General features: G+C 34.8%; 2 protein-coding genes across 2 annotated transcripts; one reads left to right on the forward strand and one right to left on the reverse strand.

Annotated features, from left to right (window-relative positions):
- Nucleotides 1-183: 183 nt before the first annotated feature.
- LOC127744074 (aconitate hydratase, cytoplasmic-like) lies at nt 184-7,657 on the forward strand. Its single transcript, XM_052256344.1, has 20 exons — nt 184-761; nt 1,195-1,299; nt 1,456-1,616; nt 1,723-1,815; nt 2,466-2,651; nt 2,749-2,910; nt 3,012-3,156; nt 3,239-3,381; nt 3,483-3,539; nt 3,637-3,716; nt 3,793-3,868; nt 4,355-4,540; nt 4,668-4,735; nt 4,854-4,972; nt 5,124-5,245; nt 5,771-5,869; nt 5,975-6,454; nt 6,753-6,851; nt 6,970-7,212; nt 7,309-7,657. Exons 1-20 carry the CDS (start codon nt 479-481, stop codon nt 7,375-7,377), a joined length of 2,976 nt encoding a protein of 991 aa, XP_052112304.1. The 5' UTR covers nt 184-478; the 3' UTR covers nt 7,378-7,657.
- A 1,014-nt stretch (nt 7,658-8,671) lies between these two features.
- On the reverse strand, nt 8,672-8,989 carry LOC127744111 (uncharacterized). The gene has a single exon (XM_052256382.1). The coding sequence runs from the start codon at nt 8,987-8,989 to the stop codon at nt 8,672-8,674; it is 318 nt and encodes a 105-aa protein (XP_052112342.1).
- Nucleotides 8,990-11,954: the final 2,965 nt, after the last annotated feature.

Genomic DNA, 11,954 nt, shown 5'->3' on the forward strand with positions numbered 1-11,954 from the left:
TAAAAGGTGATACAGGTGTCTTAAGAAATAACGTTTTAGAAAAATATTCCATTATTCCCAGTCATGCCCTGCCTTGAATGGTGGTGATTGAACACGAACATTTCAGACACTAGAGTCATCCACACACAACCCCGGTCCTAACCCATATATATAAATCATCATCAAATTAAAACAATGATGTATAATTGTAATTATTTGTTCACACTGGTGATTGGTGAGTGCGGTGCCCTGAGAGCACATTCACATGCACATTTACATTCATCGTCATCATCATAACATAAAGTCATAAGATATTAAAAAAAAGCTACACAAACGGTCCACTGCAAAATACATAGAACTTTTTCTAGAAGCAAAGAGACGCAGAAACAGCCCTAGCTAGCTCGCTCACACCACACGCCCTCAAATCTTCTTCTTCTTCTTCCATCATTTCCAATTCAAACTTTCATTGTTTTCTTTTGATGTTTGATGCGTGATCGCCATGTACATGACTGCGTATTCCTCGTCTTCCTCTATGCTCCTCAGAGCAACAAGGACTAAGCTCATCTCTTCCTCTCTTTCTAGAACCTTCCTTTCTTCTCCTCCTCCTCGCCCTACCGCTTCTTATCGATCCCTTGCCTTCTCATCCTCCGCCGCCGCTGCCTTCCGTTCTTCCTCCGTCGCCGCCCGCTGGAGCCACTGGAGGTCTCCCCTCAGCCTCCGCTCTCAGATCAGAGCTGCCGCTCCCGTCCTCGAGCGGTTCCACCGCAAGCTAGCCACCGCGGGTACACACTCTGACTCCGCTCTCCGATCTAACTGATTCGCTCGCAATTCTTCGTTTCCGATTTTTCAATTCTTCTTTCTCTCTCTGCTTTGAATATTATGTTCTGATTATGAATGACGTGAGGAGTATGAGTAGTGTGTTGCACATGTAGGCTCTGCTTTTTTTTTTCGGTCATCCATTTTTGGCATGAACTGTTTGAGTGACTGGTGTTTCAGCTGCTATTTAAATATTTCGAGTTTCGTTTAACGGCTGCGTGGTTCGTTATATGCGTGTATAATTCAAAGCAGTTCAAATCAGCTCATTATGTAGGCTTGACAAAATAGCTTTGATATGTAGTTGAATTGCCAATACCTGGTAGTGCTGTCTTCTCTATTCTGACTCTCTAAGTGCAACACACTGATTCAGCTAGTTGTCTGACATGTTTGCAATTTCAGCTGGTGAAAATCCTTTCAAGGGAAACCTTACCAGTCTTCCTAAGCCTGGAGGTGGCGAGTTCGGAAAGTACTACAGCCTTCCGTCTCTCAAGGACCCAAGGATTGGTAACTTTGCTTCCATGGCCTGGCTGTATTTCGGTTTAGATACATTGTTAAATTGATGTGATTTGGTTAATCAAGTGTTATGAGGAAGGACTAATTTCTCCTTCTGAATATCATTCTCCTTAATGACTGCATCTCAATTTTATGGGTGCCGAACAGATAGGCTACCATACTCTATCAGAATTCTGCTTGAATCTGCCCTCCGTAATTGTGACAATTTCCAAGTGACTAAAGAAGATGTAGAGAAGATTATTGACTGGGAAAACACTGCTGTAAAGCAAGTTGAAATTCCTTTCAAACCTGCTCGAGTCCTTCTGCAGGTACATGCTTGGCCCCTCTATACAGCCAGGGCGTTATTCATATGGATTAGGAAATATTGAGTAGTGGGATTTCTTCTTTTAACCTTTTCTGTTTACCTCTTTGTAGGATTTTACTGGTGTCCCAGCTGTTGTTGATCTGGCTTGCATGCGTGATGCTATGAATAGACTTGGCAGTGATTCTAACAAGATCAATCCTCTGGTACACATCGCTCTTATTTCTTATAACTTTCATGTGCTTTGGTTACATACATACATGTGAAATCATTCCTGGAGGCCACCAAACTGATTTCAATTTTTTAAACACTCATCATGGGGTAACATATGAGCCATGAGCTCATAATTAGTAAGTTACTCTTATTATTTTCTGTGCAATATACAATGTTTTCAATCTTCAATGCACTATTTCTGGTGAAAACAACAAAATTCTGTTTTTCTATTTTAAGTTTTTCATTCACAAAATTCTAAAAACAGAAAATACTAAAAATGAAAACAACAAATAAAAATCGAAACCAATCTGACACTTAACTTTTACATTGTAATGTTGGCATTTAAATGTTGCATTTTACTGGCTTTACTTCAAAGCTGCTAAAAAGGCTCTGAAATTGGTATAGATGACTAGTGCAGTCATGCATAGCATCTCAAAAGTATTTCCCCATATTTCCCCAGTAATAGGGAGAGTGATTGATTAGATTGAGAACAAATTATGTCTTGGGTTTATTATGAACCTGTTTGTTTTATTTGAAAAGTGGTCACCTAGTAACAAACTATTCTAAGTGGTTACAAAATAGAACTTGAAACTAACTCCCTTACCCATTTATTACATTTTTTCTGACTAGTAAGTGTTGGCAGGTTCCTGTTGATCTTGTCATTGATCATTCAGTTCAGGTTGATGTAACAAGGTCAGAGAATGCTGTACAAGCCAATATGGAGCTCGAGTTCAAGAGAAACAAGGAGAGATTTGCTTTTCTTAAATGGGGCTCAACTGCTTTCCGTAATATGCTTGTTGTTCCACCTGGTTCTGGTATAGTACATCAAGTAAGTTTTGAAGCACACATTCAGAATCACTTCATGGAATTTATTTATACATTATTCTGGCTGTTAGTGTTGGGGATTTATGTTGTCTTGATTTCAGGTCAATCTCGAATATCTTGGGCGAGTTGTTTTCAACAATGAGGGCCTACTCTATCCCGACAGTGTGGTTGGGACTGATTCCCATACAACTATGATAGATGGACTTGGAGTTGCTGGATGGGGTGTTGGTGGCATTGAAGCAGAGGCAGCTATGCTTGGACAGGTATATGAATTTCTGAATCCTAACCTACATGTAATGAATGGGTGTTAATTTATCAAAATGAAAAAAAAAAAAAAAAGAGATGGGTGCTATGATAATGACAGCCGATGAGCATGGTATTACCTGGAGTTGTTGGGTTCAAGTTATCTGGAAAATTGCGGAATGGTGTTACAGCTACTGATTTGGTTCTTACTGTGACACAAATGCTTAGGAAACATGGTGTTGTTGGAAAATTCGTTGAATTTTATGGTAATAAAATTCTCATTTCTTTCCTTTCCTTTTTTCCAAAGTTGTTTTGGTCTTTCTAATTACCAGTGGCTGTTTTCTATAGGTGATGGTATGGGTGAGTTATCATTGGCTGACAGGGCCACTATTGCCAACATGTCTCCTGAATATGGAGCAACCATGGGTTTCTTCCCCGTAGATCATGTTACATTACAATACCTCAAGTTAACTGGAAGAAGTGACGAGACTGTTAGTATCAACTCATCTGTTATTTGCCTGTGATCTGAATTCTGAAGTGCTTATAGGTGGCAATGTTGTGACTTATTTAACTCCATTTTGGCTGAATATAGGTGGCAATGATAGAGGCTTATCTCAGGGCAAACAAAATGTTTGTTGACTATAATGAGGTAATATAGTTGAATAATTATGCACAATCCTTGCGTTTACCCCCCAGAAGATAAAATGTCCATATTTTGAATGTTAATTTATCTTCTATAAATGCAGCCTCAACAAGATAGAGCTTATTCATCCTATCTTGAATTGAACCTTGATGATGTTGAACCTTGTATTTCTGGGCCAAAGAGGTAAGATGCTACAGTATTTTACATGTTGCCTTGTCTTTCATCATTGATTTGTCATACTAAGTGACACTCTTGACAGACCTCATGATCGAGTGCCTTTGAAAGAAATGAAGTCCGATTGGCGTGCATGTCTTGATAACAAAGTGGGCTTTAAGGTTAGTAGTGCTGTAATATTCATATAATTTTATTAGTTTTTGGTTTTATAGGAACCATAGGTTATTTCATTTCTTACAATTTTCATGAAATATCTTTTTGATGTTTGTTTTAAATCAACCTGCTATTATCTTTCCATTTGTTTGTTTACATGATAAATGCTAATTGACTTCTATTCAGTATCACTTTTAAATTTTAATATCCCTGTGCCAACTCATCTTAGATGTAGTGTGGTATCCATGACGACCCCATCTAATGGTGGAAGATGGCACGGTGCCGCACCAAAATCAGCACAAGAAACATTTCTATTTTGTTTGTCTTTTGTGTTTTGAACACTGGTCATTTTAACTGTTCAAAGTTGTTGGCCTCAACTTGCAGACACAGAAGCTGCCACAAAACATATTGCAGTGTAATAGTCCATATTTCATGTACTTGTGCTTGATGAGAACCCTAGACAAATTACATCCAAAATATTTCTCTGATTGCAGGGATTTGCAATACCAAAAGAAGCGCAAGGCAAAGTTGCGAAATTTAATTTCCATGGGCAGCCAGCTGAGCTGAAGCATGGCAGTGTTGTGATTGCTGCAATTACAAGCTGTACAAATACATCAAACCCAAGTGTTATGCTTGGGGCTGGTCTTGTAGCCAAAAAGGCCCACGATCTAGGTTTGCAGGTTAGGCACCAATAATAGTAATGTTAGAATCTGCCATGTTTGTGCTTATCAACGTGATGTCCTGGATATGGGCCTCTTTATTTATTCTTTCTTGATATTAATATTGATCTTTGAGTAACTGTGTCAGGTCAAGCCTTGGGTAAAAACGAGTCTTGCTCCTGGCTCTGGAGTTGTTACAAAATACCTACATCAGAGGTTATTTATCCTTTTTAGAATCTTAATTAATTCTTTCATAATGTACTTTGGTATTTGGCTCAATTTGGAAAGAATGTATACTGAATTCAGGTTTGGATGTTTTATACCTTTTTGGCAGTGGTCTGCAAAAGTATCTAAATGAACAGGGTTTCAATATTGTTGGATTTGGCTGTACAACTTGTATTGGCAATTCAGGAGAGCTGGATGAATCAGTTGCTACTGCTATCTCAGAAAATGGTATTTATATCAAATATGATTTCTATTACTGAAGCTAACTTCTGTGAATTCTCTCACAATTATTTCTTTTCTACAACTTTAGGAAAGCTTGTAAACATATATTATGCTTTATATTTCTGTATTTATTTAATTCCTACATTTTCTCATGCAGACGTTGTAGCTGCTGCTGTATTGTCTGGGAACCGTAACTTTGAAGGCCGTGTACATCCTTTGACAAGAGCTAACTACCTTGCCTCCCCTCCTCTAGTTGTTGCTTATGCCCTTGCTGGCACGGTAAGCATGCATAGTTTATATTTCCAGCATGTAGAGAAAAGGTTTTTGGTCCTTGTCTTCCACATTGTCAGATTTTCCATGTCTTGGTAAAGACTAATTCTCATTATAAGATTTATTAAAATGCTAAAGTTGGAAGTAAAAAAACTACAGCAACAACTGAGCCTGTCGCATGCAACAGAACTGACAAGTTAAAATTTTGGAGGCCAATAATAAGTGTATCAATGTGTGTATATTGGTTTTGGTTGACTGTAGTGATATTTTTGCTAGTTAATTAACATTGTGCCTCGTTGCTTTTAACGAGTTGGATACACACTGCCAGATCTTTGGATCTTGATGAACACTGATTGGCTATGCACTATATTTCTGATACATAATGTCATATCTCAGACTATAAGTTTGCGAAGTGGTTTAATGGCCTTTTTTGCTTTAATTAAACCTGGTGTACCCTTTATTTTATTAGGAATTAGATTCCTTTTTCCTCCAGAGTTTAGAAAATATAACATCTGTATTCGTTAAATATTTTAGGTTGACATTGACTTTGAAAAGGAGCCAATAGGGACAGGGAAGGATGGCAAGAATGTCTACCTTAGGGATATTTGGCCATCCACTGAAGAAATTGCACAGGTAAATGTCTTTTTATTTAGTTATTTATTTATTTAATCAGAGATGACACACACTGTAGATGCTTATACTGTACGTGACAATTAACTTCGATTTTCTTGATTCAAGGCTGTTCAATCTAGTGTGTTGCCTGACATGTTCCGAAGTACATATGAATCTATTACCAAAGGTAACCCTATGTGGAACCAACTACAAGTTCCTGTTGACAAGTTGTATTCGTGGGATCCCAACTCAACATATATTCACGAACCTCCGTACTTCAAGGGTATGACCATGGATCCTCCTGGAGCTCATGGTGTTAAAGATGCCTATTGCCTACTGAATTTTGGTGACAGTATAACTACTGATCACATTTCTCCTGCTGGAAGTATTCACAAAGACAGTCCTGCTGCAAAGTACCTTATGGAGCGGGGAGTGGATCGCAAGGACTTCAATTCTTATGGAAGTCGTCGTGGCAATGATGAGGTGATGGCAAGGGGAACTTTTGCCAACATCCGCATTGTTAACAAGCTGTTAAATGGTGAAGTTGGCCCAAAGACAGTTCACATTCCTACAGGAGAGAAGCTTTATGTGTTTGATGCAGCAATGGTGAGTTATGCCCTACCAAAGTATGACATTCTTTTTACTTAACTCTTCTGGTGGCAGCATGATCAAGTTGATATGATGTTATCTGGTATTGATATAATCATTATTTGTTCCTAATTAGCGTCAGCTTACAGTGTCTTGTCAAATGCTTCAGAGCTAATTATTTCACAAATGCTTGCTAATTTGTGAAATCTTTTGGCTCTGTTCTGTGCATTAATCTATCAAGCCTTTCTTATTCAGTTACTTAATGGCAATGTGCTGTTTTGAGTGCTGATCCCTTGGAATGGTTCCCTTATTTCAGAGATACAAGAATGAAGGACATGACACCATTGTGCTGGCTGGAGCTGAATATGGTAGTGGAAGTTCAAGGGATTGGGCTGCCAAGGGTCCCATGCTATTGGTGAGTCCCTCCGTTTAATATTGTGACCTGTGATTTGGCTGGGTTTTCTATTTGATTTTCTAGATTTTTTCAACATGCTGAGACGAAGTCTTGATGATTTTTCCATGTCAAATGGTAGGGAGTCAAAGCCGTGATAGCCAAGAGTTTTGAGAGAATTCATCGCAGTAACTTGGTAGGAATGGGTATTATTCCTCTCTGCTTCAAAGCTGGTGAGGATGCCGAGACTTTGGGGTTGACTGGCCATGAACGGTACACCATTGACCTTCCAAATAAAATCAGTGACATAAGGCCTGGTCAAGATGTAACTGTCACAACCAACACTGGAAAGTCTTTCACCTGCACAGTTCGATTCGACACCGAGGTAATTCAAACTTTTCATTGTTTTCATGTTTAATTTTCTTTCTTGCTGCACTTATTGATGCAATTGTGATCTATTCTAACACGCTGGTACTTTCAGGTGGAACTGGCTTACTTTGACCACGGAGGCATCCTCCCATATGTCATCAGGAACCTCATTTCACAGTGAAAAACCGTCTGTTGATGGGAAATGTTTAACACTTACCATTCTAGCAGTAGTTGATGTGAGAAATGAGAATAAGTTTTTCAATAAATAGGAAAGAATCCCTTTTTCGAGGGAGGCAATTTTACTTTTTGACATTTCCAGGTGTTTATATATTTAGGCATGTGAAGTGAAACATTATTGAGTACATTGATTCCCGTGATCGGCTTGCCTATTGAACAATGGGAACAATTGTAATTTTTATATAAGCCGGTGCCAATGGCATACGGAATTCGGTCTTTTGAAATTGTTAAGTGGTGGATACTTGATTTATCAATTATTTCATCCACACATGCTAAAAAGTAATCATCGTACGTTTAGCTATTCGGCATATAATCGTGTTGGTCAGATATACCTTTCCTTAACAATGCCCGTTGTAGTAATTTTAATTAAATAAAAATTGAGAGTTGAGACGCATCAACGAGGCTTTCATCCAAAAGAGAACCGTTTCTAAGATAAAGAGTAGTAAAAATGAGATAAATTGTGTCCTAATAGAGACTGAAAACTATGAAATCGCATGGCAGCTGCATATGTAGCCTCTGATGAGTCTCAAGTTGTGCCAGTGGTAGGATTCAATAGAACTAATAAATAATAATGCCTCTTCATATTAATGGTTTTTTTTTAACACAGGAGTGATAGATATTATTAATGAACCTTCGGAGTTCGGAAGCTAGTCCCTTCGAATGGATATTTATTAATGACTGAATTTATTAAACATGGGTTTAATAACAGTCACGATGGTGACCGGTTGCAGGGGCGGAGCCTCATATAAGTATAACACAAGGGGAGAATCCAACCTCCCCCCACCAAAAAAAAATCCCCAATATAACACAATTTTCATTTTTTAAGATTGATATTTTTGTTGTCATGCCAAATCCTCAACAAATTGTTTTGCCGTTTTTAGCCAAGATCACTCACCATCGTTTTTGTCAGATGATGATGCATCATATACATTAAATTCGAAACATTTTATGAGCAGAAATTTTCATGAACGGCCTAATTGGTTTTGTTTTATTACGCCAACACATATAGTCTATAGAACCATCCTCCTTACATGATACCTTCATATATATTACATCTCTGAAGTTCTTCTAGTCAAACCGAGACTAATGGGGTTTAAACCTAGAACCTCTGCATACTACTCAAATTACGTCATATTTACAAACCACGTAGAATTCAACAACTTACTCTAATAATAATAAATACCTCAAACAACAACAAAAATAAAAATAAAATACATTCACCGTTTACATAGAACTGTTCATAACACCAAAATTATACCTCTTGGAATGCTTTCTAAAGCTGGCCTCCAAGAATTCATGCTTCCATCATGTTCTTCTTCAACCTCACTCATTCTCTTTTCTCTCATCTTCATATCTTTCAGTAATTGCGCCAAAGAAGCATATTGCTGAGCATCGTTCTCCCTCGCCATCCTTCTCAACTCTTCCTTGTTCACCACCAACCTAATCCTCCTAGTTCCACTTGTACGATCACCATCAGAGGCAGAGCGTCTCTTTACCGGCTCATTCTCATCAGTATCTTCTGCTGATACTTTGCTGTTTCTCATGCAGTTCCACATGATGTTGATTTTAGTAGTAATAATCAAAGGATTAAAGCAAAGTCAACCATATAGAGAGTGTGGAGAAGAGAAAAGCACATGGAATATCCGATTGTTACGCCGTGTCTATTGTAATTAAAAGAAGGGAGATTCTTGAGATGGACTACACTATGAATTATATATTTTTGGATACCCTTTTCGTATTTGTGCTGCATCAATATTTTACTAGTGTTGCCGGCCATTAGTTTTAACTTAACATTTTTTTTTTAATTTGATGATAGCAGCATTGAAGTTTGCCCTGCCCCTGTTATTATTAGATTATTATAAAATTAGGCACTATATATTTATATTTTTAATATATATTTTATATTCTAATGTGTATTTTATCTAATAGTTGATTTTAGTATTTAATTTTAATGTACACTTATCATGATTATATAATGATAATCACGGAGAGATATGCAACAATATGTTTATCTTGCATTATACTTGAAGTTGTATGCCCTCTAATCAATGCTAAAAATAGTAGTACATTCCCCATGATAGGAAGGCTGATAGCAAATTAGTACTAAGCTATGATTTTGAGTGTCATCCAATTTTTTAAAATTGTTGTTATTATAAATTTTAAATTACAACATTAAATATTAATCTTAAATCCAAAATTTTTCAAAAATAGTTAAAAAACTAAATTTCACCTTTTTATTTATTATATTTTATATTAGTGATTTATATTTAGAGTTTAAAATTTAAAATTTATAATATTTATTTTATTTTCTATTTTTTCTTTTTTTTAATAGCAAGTTAATTTTTTAAGGAACGCTTCATTCCTTATTTTCTCCTTTAGTATTTTTCTTAAGACTATTGTATAAAACATTCTAACTATACATGTTTTATTAAGTTTGATAGTCCTAATTTTCAACCTTTTTTTTGTGAAATTTTACCTAGAATATTTTAGTCGTACAGTTTTTAAACCATTAAATGAAAAAATGATATCTCGCATTTGTTTTCATACACTCTTATTTTCTTTCTCAATTTTTTGTATCACTATTTTGTATTTACTTATTTTTATGAAGATGGGAATGGTTTCTTTTTTCCTATTTAAATAGAAATTTTATTTATTTATTAATTTATGTAACAATAAAAAAATATTTCATTATATATCAATTTTGCAGCAGCATAATTACGATAGAAAATAATTTGACATATGAAAAAATATGAGGAAGAAAATGTTATAAGCTAATGAATTTATAAATGAAACGAAATTTTTTTAAAATTCATTCGAAATCATCATTTAATTCATTCACATCTAAAAAATCGGCATTTTTTATGTTTAAAAAGTTAATCTAGGACAGAGTAAGTCTTCCAAAATAGCATAGCTAAAATTTGAATTTTTTTAAGAATTTCAATCACATTAGTAAATTTATATATTTATATTGGGGATATATTGGTAATAATAAGAAATACCGCATATATGTTTTAATTTAGAGATTAGTTCATACATACACAATAAATATATCAAAAACTTAAAATTTTGTTTATTTAATTTAATAGGTAATATTTACTCTAGTACATTAAGAGGACTAAATAAATCCTTTAATTTACTAATTTATTAGTATTTTGTTCTATTGTTAAAGTCCACATAGCATGGAACTTACTAAAGCTCAAGTTTAGGGATGACGAAATTTTTTTAAATATGGGGATCTTCGTAGGAATTGTCTTGAATGAAAACTCGAAAATGGAAAATTTTCTCCACATGAATGAGGGCAAAATTTTTCCAAAACAAGCGTGAAGATTTAAGTAGAAATTTTTCTGCTAATTTTTAAATTATTAAATTTATTTAAATATTTTAATAATATATTTTTAATATANAATTATCAATATAAAAAAATAAAAAATGGAGTTCTTATTTTTTGCAGGACACGCGTAAAATAGGAATGGTCCATATTCCCCTATGACAAAAATCAGGAGTGGAGAGGGAGAATAAATCTTGAGACTGAGCGAGAATAAGAAGGAGGCATGTCAAGTGGCGGAATTTGAAAAAAAAAATTTTGAAGGCAAGCACAACATAAAGTAACCTCGGTAGCTCGTTTTTTTTTTTGGAAATGTGAAAAAATAAGGTACTGGAAAGGAAATAGTTCTTGATCCTAAAAATTTATTTTTATTTAAGAGTCCTTTTCTTTAATATAAAAACTGATTTACCTTTTTAGAAGAATGATTTCTTATGTAAATTATACAAAAATTATTACGCCCGAAAAATTATTTTGTAACAATTTAAAGGATTAATTTTATTTTCGATAATATTTATCTCTCTAAATTATCTAGACGAATTATCTTTGCTATTATTTCATTACAGTCAAATAATATAATACAAAAAATGAAACGTTAAATTTATAATAAAATAAAAATATCAAAATTTATTAATTTAAACAGTATTATATTATAATAGCATTAAATTTATAAAATTGATTTAAAATTAAAATAATAACTTTTTATTAATAACTGATATTACTATTAGTTATATTATAATTTTTATTATTCTAAAAATAAAATAATGTATGAAACTATATAAGAAGCTAAATATAATTTAGCGTTTATTCTATAATAATATTTAATTTGTAACGTTTATTTAAAGATATGTCACTTGTTGTTGATTTAAAGATTTGCTATTTGTTATATCAAATAGGATTGGATAAAAAGTTTGAAGGATTGGTGAAGATGTACATAAAATTCAGATACATAAATTAAAGAGATAAGTACTTTTTTCATCCCCAAAGTCTGGGGTCGAAATCAAAATCGTCTCCGACATTTTTTTTTTATTAAAATCATCCTCAACGTTTAAAAAAGTTTTAAAATCATCATTTCCCGAATTTTTGGACCAAAATACCCTCATCATCATCATTCTCCTCTTCACCTTCCTCACCCCACCCCACCACCTCCACTGCCACCAACATCACCACCACCACCACCGTCACCACCACCATCACCA

Source organism: Arachis duranensis, unplaced genomic scaffold (genome assembly GCF_000817695.3).
Source record: "Arachis duranensis cultivar V14167 unplaced genomic scaffold, aradu.V14167.gnm2.J7QH unplaced_Scaffold_232525, whole genome shotgun sequence".
Taxonomy (NCBI): Eukaryota; Viridiplantae; Streptophyta; class Magnoliopsida; order Fabales; family Fabaceae; genus Arachis; species Arachis duranensis.

Excerpts from the sequence above, each read along its gene's own strand:
- LOC127744074 (XM_052256344.1), top strand. The coding sequence starts at position 479 with ATGTACATGACTGCGTATTCCTCGTCTTCCTCTATGCTCCTCAGAGCA. Across the intron at positions 762-1,194 it reads CCGCAAGCTAGCCACCGCGG|CTGGTGAAAATCCTTTCAAG; the intron begins GTACACACTCTG and ends TTGCAATTTCAG. Across the intron at positions 6,852-6,969 it reads CCAAGGGTCCCATGCTATTG|GGAGTCAAAGCCGTGATAGC; the intron begins GTGAGTCCCTCC and ends GTCAAATGGTAG.
- LOC127744111 (XM_052256382.1), bottom strand. The coding sequence starts at position 8,989 with ATGTGGAACTGCATGAGAAACAGCAAAGTATCAGCAGAAGATACTGAT.